Genomic DNA, 19,888 nt, shown 5'->3' with positions numbered 1-19,888 from the left:
AAAGGCATTACGTAATAAAGAATCTGTGAAAGTATCATTAAAATTTATTCAGTTAAAGGAGGAGTAGCGATGGATAAGATAAGATATGATAAGAGATGGGTAGCCTTCAATTTTATAGAAAGAATGGCCATGTCCATGTTTTGCTCTAAAATAGGTGCACAATGGCACTCTGAAACAAAAACTCTATGAAAGTCTCATTTTAAATTTCATTCAGTGGTATAGAAGGAGTTGCACATGGGAGATGGGTACCCCAAATTGTAACAGATGGACGAATGTACAAACAGATGAACAGACATCCCGATTACACATGTACTGTATACCCTCTCACTTTTCAAGCAGGGGGGGGGGGTGTGTATAAAAATTCCTTGGTTTAGTCTACTTGTTTACCAAGTTATACTGATTGACCACAATTATAGGAGCATTTTAAAAATTTACACACTAGGGACATCTTTTTAACAAATAAACTCTTCTGGTCTCTGACCTATGGAACTAAAACTGATAATGAATATATATGTCATTATGAATTTAATAAAAACTCTTTTTCATGACACACAGCACTACATTATATATCAAAAATCCTCATCTGACCAGTTCCAGGGAATACACACTGTTCCGTCATCTGTAACGGAGTAATACTGAGTCACTCTCATACTAATGCCCTCCACGCTGGTCACAATATCACTGTAACGGTCCATCAGTCTCTCACAGCACTGAGTCATTTGAGCCGGCGAAATATTCAGGTCTTTTTCCAGGTCACAGAGACCTAGTTTATCTCGACATTGTTCTATCACTTCATCTTCAATCATCCTCAAACTAAAACAAAGCATGACATTACTCTGTAAAAATAGTCTTTTTCTTATCAATATTTAAATGGCTGTACAAATTCAAAGCTGAGTGGAGTACTTTTCATGATCAGAATCATTGCACGTACAACATTGAAATTCTGCTGGTTTTAAATGATTCATGTTCTTTTCAGTGGTGTTATATGTATTTCTAAGATGGCATTCCTTTGTTATAATTACTTTGCTTGGTGATATTTTTGCTTGGTGATATCTACTTCTTTATTTTGTACTTACGAGATGGAATCCCTAAGTAGTTCTTCTGCTTGGTGCTGAGTGTTCTTGATAAACTCAATAATCATTGAGCCTGGCATAGACACTGGAATTAAATACTGCCCCAGGTTTGTCAAGGTCAGAGGTGCTGATGAACTGCCAAAAAATGAACTAAGATAAACAATTACCTAGAAAAATATCTTAAGGTACTGTAAGCAAACTTACAAAGGATTGTACAAATGCCATGACTGCAATATTTTGTTAAGTACCTATTTGCAATTTGTAAATATGACCTTAAACTTGCCAAAATGATCTTGGATTTATAAAATAACACATCCTCTGTCAAAAGTATTTGTTGAATAAATTATGGACATCCAATGTTTCTCCATAAGAAAAGTATAGGTTTGTGAATTTTACAATTTTTCTATAAGTGACCTTTAACTTGCAAACATGACCTTGGGTTGATTAAGTTTGAACATAGAATCCTCTGATCATAAGTAAAAAATTCCCATAACAAAGTCAAAGTTATAGACAGGAAATTCAACATGAATTTTATACGTTTTTCTACTAGTGACCTTGAACTTGCAAGAATGACTTTAGGTCAAGTTAACGATGCATCCTCATGTCATAAACACCTTCAGAAAATATCTGAATAAGCATTGCTGAAATGCATTTTAATTACATTATCTCTTCCTGAAAAGAATCATTTAAAAGTCATTTGGTTTTTTTTTCTTACTTTGTAATTGAACTACATGTATAAATATCTTACCCTTCCACCACCATTTCTAAGTGAGAAAGGTCACGGCCTTTGAACCCTCGCCTAACAAGATCCTGATTCCGTCTCAAGGTGTTTAAAATCTTGTTCAACAAAAGTTCATATTCTTCTGCCATAACAATGTGGTGACGTTCACGCCGACGTATCTTAATGTGACATAATAATCGAGACAATTCAAGTTCCATGTATGGAAGACGTTCTAATACTGCATCATATGCTGGGACGGAAGTCAGCCTCTGAAATGTCAAATATTTTCCCATGAATGATTTTGTTATCTTCAAAAAATGTTTCTTTAGAGTTCAAGATAGTTGAAATAAACATTCAACTTTTAAATTAAGTCTCTTTGTAGAGAAACATTTTCTTTAATGTAATCATTTCTCACCAGCACATAAAGGATAACTTTTATTAATCTATGGTAAAAAATATACCACTGTCAATGTACAACATGGCTTCTTTTTTTCACTGAGAAACATTTCAATTTCTTTAAAGAATTTATTATAATCTACTAAGCAATTATTAGTGGCATACATTTTTCAACATTTTTATTAGCTAAACTATTCAAATATTAAATATTTTTTTTTTTTTATTAAAAAATAGGAGTTGTGAACTTTACATATTCAATCATACACTTAACATGAAACATTGCATTGCATATAAAAGATTCAGAACTTTACACTACCTGTCGAATGGTTTCAGAACCTTACACGTACCCAAGTAAGGAATCAGAACTTTACACATACCCCTATAAGGGATTCAGAACTTTACATATACCCTTTTAAGGGATTCAGAACTTTACATATACCCTTATAAGGAATATTCAAACTTTACACATACTCATAAAAGGGATTCATAACTTTACTCATATCCATACGTGAATGAGGAATCAGAACTGTACACATGCCCATATAAGGGATTCACAACTTTACACATACTCATAAAAGGGATTCACGACTGAACACACATCCATATTTATACCTACCATTAGCCAGACTTGTGGGACATCTGTGTGGTTAAGGCACACCTCTCCTGACAAACTGACACCATTTCTGTCACTGATTACAACGTCTCTCCCTGTCAAGAGATTGGAACTACATTGTATTTCATCATACATACGGTACAAGCTAGAAGACTTTCCTCCTATCTATTATAGGCCATTACAGGTATAGAATGCATACAATTTTGGAAAGCATTGTTTGAATTAGCACAAGTAGCTGTATAAAACACATACATATATAATAGTATTTTACCAGCCAAGTATTTTTGGACCATTTCTGGGTGGTTCTCAGAGACCTTTTCCAGTGACGTTAAGCAGGCAGTGTATCGACGCGGTCCCCAGTTAGTGTGCCATTTAACTGCTCTCACCCCCACCAACTTTTTCAACCTCTTTGTGATGTCCTGAACATCCTTTTCATATTCTTGAGACTCCTTTGTGTTTTTTCTTGAGATTTTAGAATTAGTTTTTAACCATGATCTGTAACAAATAAATACATTATCTAAATTATAAGAAAAAACATCAAATAGATCACCATTTGTATAAACAAACCAGCAAACCGGGTAAGTATAATCTCTAGCTTTATTCTGAAACAGCTGAACCTGTGGCTACAATAAAGCCACTCTTTCAATCGAACCAAAAGGAGAAACCACACAAGGTTCACATAAAATGACAATGTAAAAGAGCTAAGAATGTCTAAGAGTGTATAGTATTGAGACTTTCTTTGAATAGGAATCACTTTTTCAGTGTATTCAGTCATCAAATAATTTTTGCATTAACTTATTTATCAGATTTTTGAAAAAAATAAACTAAACACATTGACATACAAGCATAAATGGTACATGTAGCTAAGCCACTTATGTATCTACAGAACCAATTGTCATGATACTGATGAGCATTTTGCATTTATCGTGATCTCCATCCTCACAATGTAAGGAGTCCTGTGTCAATTTATTGCCATGAGACCCCTGACAAATTTCATTATCTTTTTTTTTTATGCGCCCGGATCGATAGATCCAGGGCGTATATTGTTTTTGTCCTGTCTGTCTGTCTGTTTGTTTGTTTGTTTGTCCCAAACTTTAACCTTCACCATAACTTTTGAACCATGAAAGATAGAGACTTCATATTTGGTTTGCATGCTTCACTAATTAAGCTCTTTCAAATGACACCAAGGTCAATGACCTTGTGACCTTGACTGTGGCCTATATGCTAAAAATAGCTTTTTTTCTGCAAACGTTAACCTTCGCCATAACTTTTGAACCATGAAAGATAGAGACTTCATATTTGGTATGCAAACTCCACTAATCAGGTTCTTCCAAGTGACACCAAGGTCAATGACCTTGTGACCTTGACTGTGACCTTAATGCTAAAAATAGCTTTTTCCGAACTTTGTTGCCGCCGGGCGCATAGTGTTTCACAAACACATCTTGTTCTCGACTTTTAACAAATCACATTAAGCCTGTTGGAAATGAACAATACAAAATGTGCATTTAAATGTCAATTGATTTCTTTCCTTTGACTTTATCTACATACTTCAATTTGATTGGGCCTCATAAATGAGATAAGTGAGCTGAAAATGACAAATGAAATTTTTCAGGGGTGCCACAGCACAGTCCAAGATTATACAGGACCCCTTGCAATGTGAAGGTGGTGACTCCCATACAATTCAAATGCCACAAACATGTTTAGCATTCACTTACATCAAATTCAGTTTTGTGACTTTTCTGTAAAATGCCTCACCACCTTTCCGCCCAGCAAAAATGTCTCCAAAGTCAGGTCCATGGTACACCCTTCTTTTAGTAGATATGGGAACATCTGATAAAGTGTTGATGTAATCTAACGGCAAATGACAGGAAGTCAGAACCGTTGCTACAGTATCCCGAATACTGGGTGATGCCAAGTGAACTTTTACACGATTTAGACCTGTCATGGAAAATTCAAAATGTTTAGTAAACAATTCAAAAATGGACTATTCCAAGTATACAGTGGACCTTCATATATCCGGACCCCAGATATCCGGATGCTTCAGTATCCGGACGATTTTTCATCGGGACGAAGTTTTTAAATGTTATATTGTATTGTTTAACTGGTGATTCAGGTATCCGGACGCTTCACATATCCGGACAAATTGACTGGGAACAAAAGCGTCCAGATAAATGAGGCTCCACTGTATATAAATTTTCTGAATGAAAATTTTCATTTTAACATAAGAACCAGCTCCACAATTTTAAAAGATATATTAACACTTCAATGAAAGGATTTTTAAAAAATAAAACATTTTAATATTTGTCAGTCAATCAATACAGTAAATAATCTTAATTTTTGTGTAAAAATATGAATTAACAGGATCATAGTTACTAAAATTATCTGTGTCTTTCTTGGCAAAAAAAGTTAGGTTGGTTGGTGAAACCCTCTCCTGTTTCCTCAGAGAAAATATATATTGGTGAAGTTTCTTCAGAGAATCTTCATTTATGGACTGAAATGGGAAAAATATAGTTTTAACCATTCTTGGTGTTTACATGTATAATGTTTCAAATTAACAGTGCATTAATTTACTTTTTGGTTTTGTTGTTTTTTTTCTTCAAGAAAATATTACATCAGAACTACATGTATCTGCACTGCTGATAAATAAAAACCATGCAGAAAAGGATTAACATCATGCATTTATAGTCAGTCTATATATTACTATGATATATTAGACAGCACAGCTTTCCTGTTGAGTTTTTACCCTTTCTCTGGGGTGTTGACCAAACAGATCGGGATGGACGGTGAAGTAAAATGGTCGCAAGGCTGTAGCTGCTTCACTCACACTTAACCAGCGACAAAGTCTTGGACACTTTCTAAAAAAATTATAAAGATAGAAGTAAGGCCATAATAAAAATATTCCTAGATTCTCATCCCCGCTCGCCCCAATTTTATACCCCCGCCTCGATTTTTTCTGTTTTTCTTCGTCTTAATTCTGATCGGGATCGGTATTCATCTACCCTTCTACTTTCGCTTTAAATCCCGCGAAAGTCGACATGATTTTGACAGCTGAAAAGATGGTAATTGCTGTAATACATGTGTACCTTAAACGTTGAAAAAGATTGGTGATGATGTGAAGTAAGAGATAATTGAACCTTTACTCTGACTTTTATTCGGGTATTGCAGATAAAATTACACCAATTGACCAGGTCAATAAAAAATCTGCAAAAATTGAAAAAATATAAAATAAAAGCCACCCGCCCCCCTCGATTTTTAAAAAATTTCGGATGAGAATCTAGCAATTTATTTATTATGCCCTAAACAATCATTTTAAGCTGTACAGCTAAATGATGAAAGATAAGTAAGCAAATATATAAATATCATCACTATATAAAATAACTGTTATTGCCCGACTCATACATGTGCAACATCTGAACAGGTTTAGGTTAAAGATAATAAATACCGGTAATAATGTAATATAACCCTTTTAAATAAGTCTTTGCTTTTCCAATGTGTGAGATATTTATTGTGGGTGCACAAAGTTCAAACAGTTAAAAGATGGTCAACTTATTTTTATACCCAATGGTATTTAGAAAATAGTTTTTTGAATCTTAACATGTTAACAGGTCCAGCACAATACCCCGATAAAGGTATATAGCTTGATAAAGCTATATAGCTTTATCAAGGTATTTAAAATACCTTGATCAAGGTATTTTATGCAATGAAAATTCAAAAAAAATTCTTAAAAAATTAAATTCTGAAAGTCGAGTTCTGAGTTGTTGTCAGTAAATTCACCCATGCATGTAAACTACTCAAACACATACAAATCAGTATAAAAACGTGTCGTGTGAAGGGACGTTATTTTATGCTTTCTTTTTGATATCAGAGAGTTTCTCATGCACGAGCGGACACACTGACAAAACCTCAGAACTTTTTTGAATTTTCATTGCATAAAATACCTTGATCAAGGTATTTAAATACCTTGATAAAGCTATATAGCTTTATCAAGCTATATACCTTTATCGGGATATTGTACTGGACCTGGTTAAAGCTGGTCTACTTGTAAAATATTTAAGAATTCAAAGTAAGAATTTGCTGTTCGTCAAAAATAACAAATTTTATGGCTCTGAATTCAAGTGTTTAACCGTAAAATATATACAGATCTAGATGGTACATGTACCCCACACTATGCATGAGTAAAAATGTAAAAGAACGGAGTAACATGTAATGATGAAAGTTTCATTGAAAGCCTGCAACCTTGAACGTCGTTTTGTACCACAGAGTATTGACTTCGTTTTAAAATTGCCTTATAAAGCTTATACATAACAAAAGACAAAGGAGATGAACCTACTGAAACGTGTGTTTACAGCATATCGATGTTGAAATGCTGGATAGCGGACGACGTAGGACATTCATGTCACCATTGTGATAAAATTCCTAGAGACCAGTCTATGCGAACCAGTTTGATAGGTTACGAGACGTTTCGCTCCCCTAAGGTGGCGAATCGCGCTTAGACCTTTTGCCCTACAGACCTTTTCGCACCTTATTATTTCGAGAATGTTATCGACGGTGGCGTCTTATCCGCAGCGGCACTGTTTTCTATTGCATTCTGTTAGCTATATATGGTATATGTTATAGCACAGGAGTTGGCATATAATTCATGTCATTTGAAATTACTTTTCTCTCCTCTTGGAAAAAAGCAGGGAACAATTTGCATGCATAGGTATAATGCGCCTTGGTAAAGGTGTGATTGGCATCAGAGAGTTGGTTCAACATTGAAAATATATTACGCATTTAACAATCTTTTCCCTGGAAATCTAATAATACTATCTGTTTAAATTATTTTTGAGACATTAGCCCTGTATCTAATTGTAATATTCATGTTTCGAAGTAGACTTGCTCAAGTCTCTATGTTTTTATTTATCTTTTTCATAAATATATTTTTATGCCCCTGTAATCGAATATTCGGGTGTATATCCGTCTGTCTCTCTCTGTCTGTTTTTCCGCAAAAACGTTAACCTTGTTCATAACTTCTGATTTAGTGAAGCTTTCATTTATCACATGTCTATTCCTTGAAACAAGACCTTTATTTGGGTACCTCCAAATTTGACCTTGATCTTGGAGTTTGACCCTCTTTTAAACAAAAAATCCAAACTTTTACTTTGGCCATAACTTTTGAACGGTATATTCTAGGACTTTCATACTTCACGTTTGCTACTCGATCTTTATGATAAGACATTCTATTGGATTCCAACAACTTTGACCTTTTGACCTTGGAGATTTATGAACTTTAATAAAAACTTTAACCTCGGTCATAACTTTTGAACAGTAAAGGAAAGGCTTTCATACTTCATATATATATTCATTGTGACAAGATCTTTCTTTAGAAAACAACAACTTTGACTTTTTGATCTTGACCCTGGAGTTTGACCTATCTTTCAAAAACTTATTTTTGGCCATAACTTTTGAACAGGTGGTGCTAGGGCTTCCATATTTCACAACATAGGCGTCGGAACCGGGGGACTAGCCCCCCCTTTTTTTCCAAAGATAGACTTAGTATAGAAATTGAACATCGCTGCGTAGGTTTAGCCCCCGTTGTAGTTTAGATTAAATTAATGTGGAAAGTAGTGTTTTTTGGGAAAAAAATTTTGCTGGTGAACCTTAACCCCCCCCCCCCCCCCCCCCCACGAAATAAGATTTTCGTGTTTGGAAGAACATTTCCTCTTTTTTTCCTTGTCATTTTTTTTTTTTTTTTGAAAATATAACACAAATTTTTCTTACACTTAGCCCCCCCCCCCCCACTTTCAATTTGCTTCACTCGCCAGTGTCACAGTTGTACCAACATATTTAATTTGCATTGAAGAAAAGTTTAATATAAGCTATGTTGCCATACAGGGGGGATCAGTGTTTCACAAACACATCTTGTATTATAAAATTTTTTAAATTGTATATATCATACATCAAATTGTATATAATCCATTTAACGTTTGCCTAAACGAAGATACATGTACATAAGAAGGAGTTATTGCCAACATTTCTCGAAGATTGAATAATTGATAAAATAATTTTAGTAAAAATTGATAGGTTTATATATTTGCCAACTTCTTTGGTTATATATACCTAAGTATGGCGTGTGAAACATTATTTTATGGAATATATCGTGATGAATATTCAATATCTTAAGTGTGATGTCTATTCAATATTTATGATGTCTATTCAATATCTTGTGTCTATTCAATATTTTATGATGTCTGTTCAGTATCTTGTGATACCTATTCAATATCTTGTGATATATATTATATATTCAATATCTTGTGATGTATAATCATCTGATAATCTTGTGATATATATTCGAAATCTATTGTTGTATATTTGGTATCTAGAGATGTGTATTAAAAAATCTTGTTTTAGTATAAATTTATGAGCATGCATGATCAAAGTGTAGACCTATATGTAGCAGTGACATATAATATTGACAAATTCTACGTTTTTGCTGGTTGACCACACTATAACTTTTGCATTCCCTGATCATTCCATTTCCTTTTAGTGGTGAAACCGGTGGGGAATACTATTATAGAGGTTTCCTCTGCGTCTGGCTATATATACTGAGTAGATCCTTCTGTCTGTCTGTCTGTCTGTCTGTCTAGCTAAAGTAGCCACTCCTCCTCCCTGGAATAGAGTTTTCAAATCTGGGAAAGGAATTTTTTTTATCAAATTGGGTTATATAAAACTTATATTTTTTCCCCTACTGAGTTGAACCCAAACACCCCCGGCCCGCGCTTGTTATATCAGTGGACAAGGTGAATACTTAGGCGACATCGAGGTCTTATTTCCACGTTAAATAATTAATATAAACTGTAAGTCACGTACAGTTTATATCTATTATTTTATGATCTAGTTGTCTTTTCACGTGTTTCCGTTACCTATCTGTACAGTATATTTCGCTTGGCTATAGGCGATCATTAAAAATTTGCTTGGAGCTTTGGAATATTACACAGTTATGGAATGGGTATGAGAGAAATGGCAAAGTTATGGTTCCCGTGGGAGGAAATTATTTCCCAAGGCGGCGAATTAGAAAGGGAAATATTTTCTCAATGATTTTCCAATTGTGATACGATGTGCTAGAATAAAACTTATAATATTTGGCCGAGTCAACTGTATTGGGGGTATATCATAGTTTTTGCCCTGTCCATCCGTCTGTTTGTCCTCAGAAACTTTTCCAATGACTGTAAGTTGGTGTGGCTATTGTTTTCATATTTCAAATAAGTATTTCTTAATTGTGACAAGACTATTCTTAGGTACCACCAAATTTGACATCTTGACCTTGGGGTTTGACCCACTTCTACCAAAACATTTTCAAACCTTAACCTTGGCCAAATCATTTGAACAGTTGATGCTACTTTTTTCATATTTCACATGCTATTGCTAGGGCTGTCATATTTGAAAGGTATATTCCTTGTGGTTAAAAAATGTATATACTAAAAATTTTGAAAAAAGTTACCATGGAAGTTCCCCTTTGCATTTGAAAAACTTCTGACCCCCACTGGTAAACATATATGTGTGAAATGTGTATGAAAAGTGAAAGAATTTGTGGTTTCAGTATAAAATTGTCAATCCACACCTGAATAAACCCCCACACTAGGTTTTTCACGTTTTCTTTCCCAGTTTAGTTTTTTCCTTATTTTTAACACTTTGCAATCCGCTTGTCAGCACAATTTCTCCAAGTGCATTGAAATTTTTTTTGTAGCTGCAGAATTGTAGCGTTATGTTTTCCTAGAAAACATTTTGGATACCACATCTTTGACCCGTTGATGCTACTTTTTTCATATTTCACATGCTATTGCTAGGGCTGTCAAAGTTCGAAAGGCATTTGAAAGGTATATTCCTTGTGAAAAGACCTTCCTTTGAATACCAAAAATTTTGACCTTGTTTCACCTACTTTTAAAAAAATATAATTTAATTCTGGTTGTAACGCTGTATTTGATTGGATGAAAAATTACTTTATATCGTATAAAATGGGTTGCCTACGTCACAATGACTTACGTCAAAAACGTATCAATCCGCCTGACGTTACATTCAAATTTTGTACAAATTGAAGTTATTTTGTAAAAACTCTCTTTTTCTTACATCAAATAAATGAAAACTTAAATTATAAGCAATGAATTTCTTTCCCATTTTATACGTATAAACTTCAGTTTACCTTTTTTTAAACCGCTTCGCGGATTATAAAGCGTAAACTGCATCCTGTTTATTCCGATACAAAATTTATCTCCCAGTGCATTCCATGTCTTAATTAACCTTGTCCAAAACTTCTGAACGGTTAGTAGCTGCAGAACTTTTCGTTATGTTTTTTTGTGGCAAGACCTTTTTGGATACCAAAAAAAAAATTGTGTGTAAAAAACAAATAAAAAGCAAACCTTGACCAAATTGCTTTATAAAATATTTTTTATTCACATGCTCTAAAATATTCTACTTACATTTCAATCCTTCATAGATAAACATTCTTCATTTGATTGCAAAGCCTTTGAAATTCCAGTTTTTTCACCTATATTTAAAAAAATTTCAAAAATGACCTAAACTTTTACTCGACATTAGGGCTAGGGCTTCCACACTTTTCATATGTATTTTTTGTGGCTAAGAGTTGCATTGGATCTTTCAACATTTTAAAGTTGGCCTTTGTAAGGTTAAATCCGTATTAATTCCTTTCGCGAAAAATTAACTTGAAAAAGTTTAATCTTTGCTATGTTGCTATACGGGGGCATCAGTGTTTCACAAACACATCTTGTTTTATATTAGTCTTTGGCCATCACGCTACAGATCCCATAATGCAAAAAATGTGCAATTTACGGCGCAAGATTTTTTGTGCACTATTGGGGAGAATTTCTCCACTATTAACTATTCGTCAATCAACTACCTTTCTCTCCCTAATTCTATACAAAATTCTTTAACCAATCTGTATATTTTAAATATCCACCTCCCAAATCTTTATATTCGTCTCTACAGGCGATAAACTCGAAGTGAATTTTCAGCAATCCAACAGACATTTCAAGCAAGTTTATCGCCTGTAGAGACGACTATAAAGGGTTGGGAGGCGGATACAATGTACAGATTGCTTAGAGAATTGTGTATATAACTAGGGAGAGAAAGGTGCATGCGCCATATTAAAATTGCATATTTCCTGCAATACAGGATCTGCAGCGTGATGGCCAAAGACATACCCCCGGTATATAAAACCATTACTCTACAGTTCTGCAGCTAACCAACTTGAAGACTTGAGCCCGTTTTACAAAAGAACTTACAATCAAGACCAAAATTAATTCTGCTTTACAACTTTCTTATCTGCATTTAATTAAAAATAGTTTTCTACTTTTTCATATTTTCATGATTAAAAATCAATCATTAATTTTGCAAACGTCTGATACAAACTAAAATTTTTAATATTCTTAAGGTCAGACAACACGTTCCATAAATATATGTTTTGTATATCACTTGGTATTATATAAAAAATTATTCATATTTGCCAGTCTCTTGTGATTTCTACATACAGTAGTTTTCAAAATGTTTATAAAAACAAGTACACCAAAAATTGTGGATATAGGCCATTCATCAGATTACCCACATGAATTATACAAGAAACATCACCAGCTGGTAACTTGTCCCAGTGCCTGGTAAGATACCTTATTTTTTTTGTGAGGAAACATGTTCAAGTACCTATACTTCAATGACAAAGTCTTACGAAAAATTATATATTTGTGAGGAACGTGTCGTCTAACCTTAAATTCTTTGGTTAAACCCCAGGGCCTTTCCATGGCCATGATGGGCAAAGTACTTCACTTAAAAATACTCCAATTCTTTGTCTGCTAGATGCCAACGAGAGTTTTGAAGACTAGTACACTTCATCTAATCAATGAATAGAATTCCCTGGCTCAGTTTTCACAATTTAGTAAGGGACAAACAACCTTGCTTGGTTGTTCGTGTCGAGCTGGAGCATACCTAAGGTATGGCTATATAAAACGTCAGGTGCCTGTAATTTTAACATATCAAATTTTACTCTGTTCAGCAACATTCTCTGCTATAATGATGACCCTGATCTTTCCAATGTACCAAGTTTCATTGACTAGCCCTCATGATTAGCAACAAAACCTTGGAAAAAACAATGAATCCCTGCAAGGAAACCAGTCTCTTGGACAAGACTGCAGAAACTGAAGTCCCAAGTGACAGGTGCTGGCACGAAAAAAGACCCCCAACATCTCAAAGGCCTCGAGTGTCGAGGTTGAACTTTGAAGACCTCCACAAGATATGTGTATTTTGACAGAATTAAAAATCCTGAAAAGGGACATTAAACAATGTACAACAGAGTATGTTGCACTGACCAAGTACAAGCTGGTATGTTTCACCCCCGTTTGGTTTTGCACACAATGATTTTCATCCATTCATATAAAGAGGTATTAAATTGTAAAAAGTGGTTTAATGTGGTTTTAAATATCCTATCAACACAGAGAGATCATTCCCAAAATTGTTTTTTAATGAACAGTTATACTTTCTAGATGCACCATCTTATACTAAAGTCTTGTTAGCAGTACTTAAAATTCACTACTCTATGATGACCACCATTATTTCTGAGCAATAAAGTGTTGAATAATTCTTTTCCTTTCGAAAAAGCTATATACTTTTGTTGTGGCTTTTTCATAAACTAATTTCATTAAAATGTGTATTTTTGCTATAAATTGGTTGCAATTGACAAATATGCCTCATATCCAAAACTTGTAATTTATCTCTTAAGGTTACTGAAGTACCTTGCCAATCACTACAAAAAGACTCTCATTATCAAGTAAGAAAACGTCAATTAAATTACCTTCAACTTTTAAATGTTACATCAAGAAAAAATGTGAAGCAAAGTCAAATAGCGTAAGACAACAATTCAATGTATACTACTGCAAACCATCTATGTGAAAACCACACCTGTGGGGCATAAAACTTTATAGAGAAGCTAACTTATGATCTCAGTCTCATTTTTATTAAAAGAATATATAGTGGAAGAATGAGACCCAGGTCAAAAGTGAGCTTGTCCAAGTTTTATGGCCCCCGAGGCCAGAAGAGGAGTGAAATATCCCCTTTATCCCGACATAGCTTTTATTTTTTAATGGAATATTTTCAACAGCATGTCACATTTCATCTCAGAGCTGCCATTAATCACTGTATCATCATTCTGCCTCACCAGTCAATGGTAAACTGAAAAGATAGCTTGTTAATGCATAGACAACAAAGAAATAATCATAAGAACTCATTTATTTTCCCTTAACATGTAGAGCATGCATACAAACAAGTAAAATGAAGTATGAAGCAATATTTATAAATTACACTTTGTGTAATAAATACAGAACACATCCTTATTGTTCCAATAAAAATGAAAAATATAATGGCAACATATTACATTCATTCAAAAATGAAAAGTATTCATTAGACAGCATTTTTCAGTGACATCTTTTTCAATATACCCCTATGCCCTTTAACCCTAGGTTGACCTCCCATACCGTACCTGTGACCTACTACTACCTGTTTACATTATACTACCCAGCCTTTACAGAGGAAGTTCGTGGGGCCCGTTACTCTTTCAGGACGATTCCGATTTCTCTCTAAATATGGTAAAAATGAGTGATCAGTGTTGTGTAATTCAAATAAAAATAAATGATCATTATATACAAATATTACAACTTTGTCAATTTGTTATAGAAGTACAATTTTTCATACCTTGCTTGTATATACATAATTACATATATCTTACGTGCGAAAAATAGGATCATAAAATTACAGAAAGAATATTATATGTACAGCACAAACTGTAACACTCAGGCACCCTGGATTAGTCTTTCAACCCAGAATACCTTCTACAGTAATATCACCTTACCAAATTTGGTAAGACATCTATTGGATGGCGACTTCAGATCTCAGCTTGGATGGGATGTGCAAATCCAAACTGTTCTGTAAAGAAACTTGTAAATCATTAGTAATTGTTCAAGTCTTGTCATAAAACAAAATAAACAATAAACATGATAAACAACTAAATCAAAGTTATTATGTTTTTTGTTCCACTTGGGAAGTTCTTGTCTGATCTGCAATATAGTCAGAGGTTCTTTTTTTAGTTCTTTTTTTCTGTCAATGTTACCAATATTTACAGAAACCTTGATCATGTTAATGTGTGGCCCAATTCTAGCTAAGCATAACAAAGTGAACAGTGAAATAAAAAAAAATTTAAGTTACCATTTTAAAAACCTTGTTATGCAGCTGGGATTTGGGCCAAATTTTGATACATTATACCACCATAATAGGGACTGGCCATCCCATGGTAGATTTATGCACTTTTGGGCAAGTTGCTCATTCACACTGACTGTGACACATCACAAGGTTTCACACATTTTCTCCATGTTGGGCAGCAGCACTTGAACATTTAGCACAGAATTCCAGAGACACTTTATCCTGATGAACATGAAGGCACACTCCGCCTGATACCAACTTTGGTCGCTTATTTGTAGGATAGTCATGGTCTTTATCAATGGATTGCCTCTTTCTTGAGAATGAAGAGGAAAGTTCTACATTTTTTACATTAGGAATGTTCTGAAGCAAGTTTGAGAGAGCACTTTGATTGGCCAGAACACTTCTCAGGTAATCTAGTTCTTCTTCCATCACTTTGTGTGATATCTGTAGTTTGTCACAATTCTCTGATAATGTCTTGTTCTCAGATTTTAATTCTTCTACTTCATCTTCTAAGCTCTTGATGTAAGCCTTCTTCTTTTCACGATTTATTTTGGCCTGGACTGCATTTTTTCGATTCCTTTCTTCCATTGCTTCATAAATCTGGTCCTGTGTTTCTTGAGGAGAAGTATTTGCTGGGGTTTTAATGACTTTAATTACTTTGACTGGTGGAAGTCGTGTGTTGTCCATGTCCTGTGCCTTTTTTTCTGTGGAGTTTTGGACAGTTCGTTTGATTGGTGGAAGTTTTATGGTGAGCGAGTCCTGTCCCCTCTTTCCTGTTGCGTTGTGGACAGTCCTTTGATTCGCGTTGTTTTCTGCGAGAGCTTTCATTTTACCTTTTTTGGAACTCCGTGTTTCCCTTTTTGGTGCTTCAAAAGGAGGAATGGATTTCACAGTTATGGCAGCATTGGGAACATTTTCCTGCTCGGAAATAAAGTCACAATCGGGTGTAATCAGTTCACGCTTAGCTATTGAAAGGATATCGACAGAATTGTTAGAATTATCACTGGACAGATATCCAGCAATTTCTTTGTCTAAGGCGTCTGGGAACAGAGACATTTCCTCGTTCTTCATAGAAATGTCGCCGTCTTCCTCACTGGACACAGAGTAGCAGGGACTGGTCATTACACTGTATCCGCTGTCAGTCGAATGGCTGGGAGAGAGTTCCGTGTATCCCTCGTCGTCTGGAATACCCAAGATCACGTCATCAACCAAAATATCACTTTCCATGTAACTATCTAATAAACAAGTAATATCGTTACTAGACCCATCCAAATTGCATTCCATCGTGCAAGAATTAGCCTAATTTAGACAATACTAAATGTTTAGTTTTATCTAAAATACAATTATCTAGACAACCAATCTGTCAATCGCCCAAAGTTTTGATATTACCTACACAACACCACCTTTCTCCTTGCTGTCTCTTGTCGTTATAATAACGTATATCACAACACACTTCTTTTGTACTGCGCAAGAACGTTTCTTCTACGTTTGCCTTGTAAGCATTAAATAATACACGCTTATTGGTCACAGAAGTCACGTGTTCTAATACCGATTGGCTGATATATTTAAATCGTTGAGCTCATGGTAAATATTAGGTTTAGGGAAAATTAAAAAAAAAATTGTCAATTTATCACTTTATCAGCACATAACCAAGTTAAATATTTCAGATCATTCATACTGAGCACCCATCGCTAATGAGGGAGGTAGATCACGGAGAGAAAGAAAATTACATAATCTTTGCAAACTTTAAAACGATTTAAAACTCTATTCTGTTCCTTTTTAATTATTTTTGTTTCCTAAAACATCAACTACAAGGTCTGTGAAAGTAATACATCAAACAAAAAACAAATTAATTCAAGAAATAAAACGGCAGGCGTATATATTTTCTCTATTTTGTTCCTTTTTAATTATTTTTGTTTCCTAAAACATCAACTACAAGGTATGTGAAAGTAATACATCAAACAAAAAACAAATTAATTCAAGAAATGGCAGGCGTATATATTTTCGGCAGGCGTATTTTAGTATGACCGTTATTGAGCAGTCACATCCGTTGCCAATCGGATCACGCTCGCCCTTTTCCGTAACCGATAAAAAGATATTTGTGGTTACGGAAATGGCCGAGTAGTTACGATTGATCTGAAACAAATCGCAAGGAAATATTGGGTGCGTTCACAGTTCTACCATTAGTACCAACTTTCAATATACCATTGGTGCAATAATTTGACAATGGTACCAACTGTACCAATAAACCCTGAACAGATATTGGCATACAAATGTAACGATTTTACCAATGTTACCAATGGGAGCCCGATGGAAACGTTGGTAATACTGAATTACAGATTTCTTTGTCTTTTAAGTTCTTGGCACATGCCAGAATCGCAAGAAAATCATAGCAGACTCATAGCCGAGAAATAAACCACATCAGGATCACACTTCTTTAGTTGCCATATCTATGAGTTTTATAAAATCCATTTAATGGATCATGTCTAAATCATACTTCAAAATCATCAATTTAAGTGTTTGATATGATTTTTATGTGATTTTGGCTTGATTTGTTAAAAAGGCTTAGAGGAAAAATCGTTTATATCATCACAGGCACCTGAACCAACATTAACCACACTCTAGATTGTCTGCAGAAAAATATACCATTGGCAAAAAACATTGGTACCAGTGGCATGCCAATGGTAATTAATTTTACCAACGGCAACTTTTGTTTACCAACGGCAGAACTGTGAACGCACCCATTGTTCTTGAGTGGTGTGCGTGTCCTTCCACTGGGCTTGCAAAGTGTATGTATGATCGATCAATTGAATTCTGTATATATCATTGCGGAATGACAGTATTTTGATACTCACAGCTTACATTCAAAATTTCACTGTGGTGTGCATAATGTTATATGGCAAGAAGTGTTTTTGGATGATACCTCTATTTATCTTTTAGTAAGGCCACATAAAATTAATCCACAGGGGCTTGTGTATAGAAAATAAATCAGTTTAATAAACTGATTTATTTTCTCTACACAAGCCCCTGTGATTAATCTTTAGATTCTCATCCGAATTTGCTAAAATATTGGGGCGGGTGGGCGGATTTTATTTTTTATTTTTCATAATTGAAAACATTAACAAAACATTGACTCTTTGTACACATTTTTTTTCAATATATGTTAATGCTATTAATAATATGAATAGGTACGTTTTATTGTTTTCATTTTCTTTTAAATATCTACAGATGCTTCTTGTTTTAAAAAATTAAATATTTATAGTTTAATTAACAAATAATCAAGTAAACATATACAGCACATATGCGGCTGACGCCAAACAGAATGAGGTGCAGATACTAATAAATTCTGCATGCATGACTTCTCATCGCCTTTACTCAAATATCTTTTAGTTTTACCATTCCTTCTGTTTTGTGTAAAATATCACAGATTTCCACCTTCCTCAAAAACTCTTTCGTTCTTGAGACTAAAATGACATGTTCCACAATAAAATAGGTCACATTTGCAAAATCTATAAAATATCCTACTGAAAAAGCCAAGGCCTGAACAGTTTTAAAATCTTAAACATTTCTTTAGCACTATTATTCTCTAAAGTCTGCTGACAATGTTTTATTTTTTTTTAATGCAAAATCATGTACAGCTAGAGATCGTTAAAACTTGACCAGGTGTCATTTCCTCGTCTATTTTTACTTATTTAAAATCTCTCTAAAACTAATGCTCAGGCCAGTGATGATATCTAGATGTGTTTTTGCTATTTTTTCTTCTCTGCTTTCTCTATACTGACAAATTATGTTTTCCTTACATATTTAAACTGCTTTTACTGCCGATTTTTCTCCATTTTTCACATGGTTCTTTTGCTATGAATAGCGACGGGAGATTAAACTCTTAAACTTTGATCCAAATTCCTGCTGAATAAAAATACATAAAAATACTTTTAACACTCAAAACTCAAAATAAAAAAAACGGGGGCGGGACACTTTGAGAGGGGCGGGCGGGGATGAGAATCTAAAGATTAATTTTATCTGGCCTAACGGGGTTACAATTAGGGTACAGTACAAAACCATTGAAAAATGAAAGTAAAAAAATTCTGAAGGACTGATTGATCTTTGGAAGTTCATTCTATTTTGGGTAATATGTTTTATGGTGTGACCTTTGGGGCGAGCGCAGTTGTACCATCAAAAACACTTGGAAAAATTGATCAGCCACTTCAAACATCAAGCTGCACGAGACATCACGGAGCTCGTCGGAGCTTACAGAGACAGCCGAGCGTCTGGTTGAAACTAGATAGAATGTTCTATCGTTAAAATGATAAATGTCCTACGGACTCCGTTTAACGATAGAATTCGTTCTTGTACTCACAATGTAGCAAATGAAACACGGGCAATAACTCGTACTCAGTGTTTGGGTGGTATTCTAACTGTGGTGAGGGCTTGTCCCAAGACATGGTTCGATTATTCTAACTAGGTTGAAACTCACATAAATCAAAAATATATCGATCACATAAATATATGGTTTCACGTATATATATATATAATATGCAAATTCTATACACAGTGGTTTCACGTATATATTATATATATATATATATATATATATATATATATATATATATATATATATATACTGTGTATAGAAATTGCATATGATCGATATATTTATGTGGTTTTCAAATAGAAACATATAGATTAAGTTGTCAGAGATTAGAAATGAAGAAAAAAAATCAGATTTTTTTTCAATATTGAAAGTTTGAGGGGAGGGGGGAGGGGGGTAAGGATAATCCTGTCCACGAGCACCTGTGAAAATAGTCCCTCATAAATCTGGCTTCTTTGTAGATTTTTGAGCAGTTTTTTCGT

At 34.3% G+C, this 19,888-nt stretch overlaps 2 protein-coding genes across 3 annotated transcripts; both read right to left on the bottom strand.

The window, feature by feature from the left end:
- Window positions 1-509: 509 nt before the first annotated feature.
- On the bottom strand, window positions 510-7,274 carry LOC134234311 (T-cell activation inhibitor, mitochondrial-like). The gene is made up of 9 exons (XM_062716359.1): window positions 7,134-7,274; window positions 5,547-5,658; window positions 5,177-5,294; window positions 4,519-4,741; window positions 3,075-3,298; window positions 2,807-2,898; window positions 1,822-2,063; window positions 1,077-1,208; window positions 510-813 (listed from the first exon to the last, which is right to left on the bottom strand). Exons 1-9 carry the CDS (start codon window positions 7,196-7,198, stop codon window positions 570-572), a joined length of 1,452 nt encoding a protein of 483 aa, XP_062572343.1. The 5' UTR covers window positions 7,199-7,274; the 3' UTR covers window positions 510-569.
- Window positions 7,275-13,897: 6,623 nt separating this feature from the next.
- Window positions 13,898-16,530, bottom strand: LOC134234310 (uncharacterized). 2 transcript variants are annotated; one of them, XM_062716358.1, is made up of 3 exons: window positions 16,431-16,530; window positions 14,691-16,272; window positions 13,898-14,418 (listed from the first exon to the last, which is right to left on the bottom strand). In XM_062716358.1, exon 2 carries the CDS (start codon window positions 16,262-16,264, stop codon window positions 15,191-15,193), a length of 1,074 nt encoding a protein of 357 aa, XP_062572342.1. In that variant the 5' UTR covers window positions 16,265-16,272; window positions 16,431-16,530; the 3' UTR covers window positions 13,898-14,418; window positions 14,691-15,190. The 2 variants fall into 2 exon arrangements, with proteins under 2 accessions (XP_062572342.1, XP_062572341.1); XM_062716357.1 differs by lacking the exon at window positions 16,431-16,530 and having other exon boundaries at window positions 14,691-16,336.
- Window positions 16,531-19,888: the final 3,358 nt, after the last annotated feature.

This window comes from Saccostrea cucullata, unplaced genomic scaffold (assembly GCF_032062105.1).
Source record: "Saccostrea cucullata isolate Sc308-1 unplaced genomic scaffold, CSIRO_AGI_Scuc_v1 ctg783, whole genome shotgun sequence".
In the NCBI taxonomy this organism is placed as follows: domain Eukaryota; kingdom Metazoa; phylum Mollusca; class Bivalvia; order Ostreida; family Ostreidae; genus Saccostrea; species Saccostrea cuccullata.
This window is presented reverse-complemented; position numbering and strand designations above follow the sequence as displayed.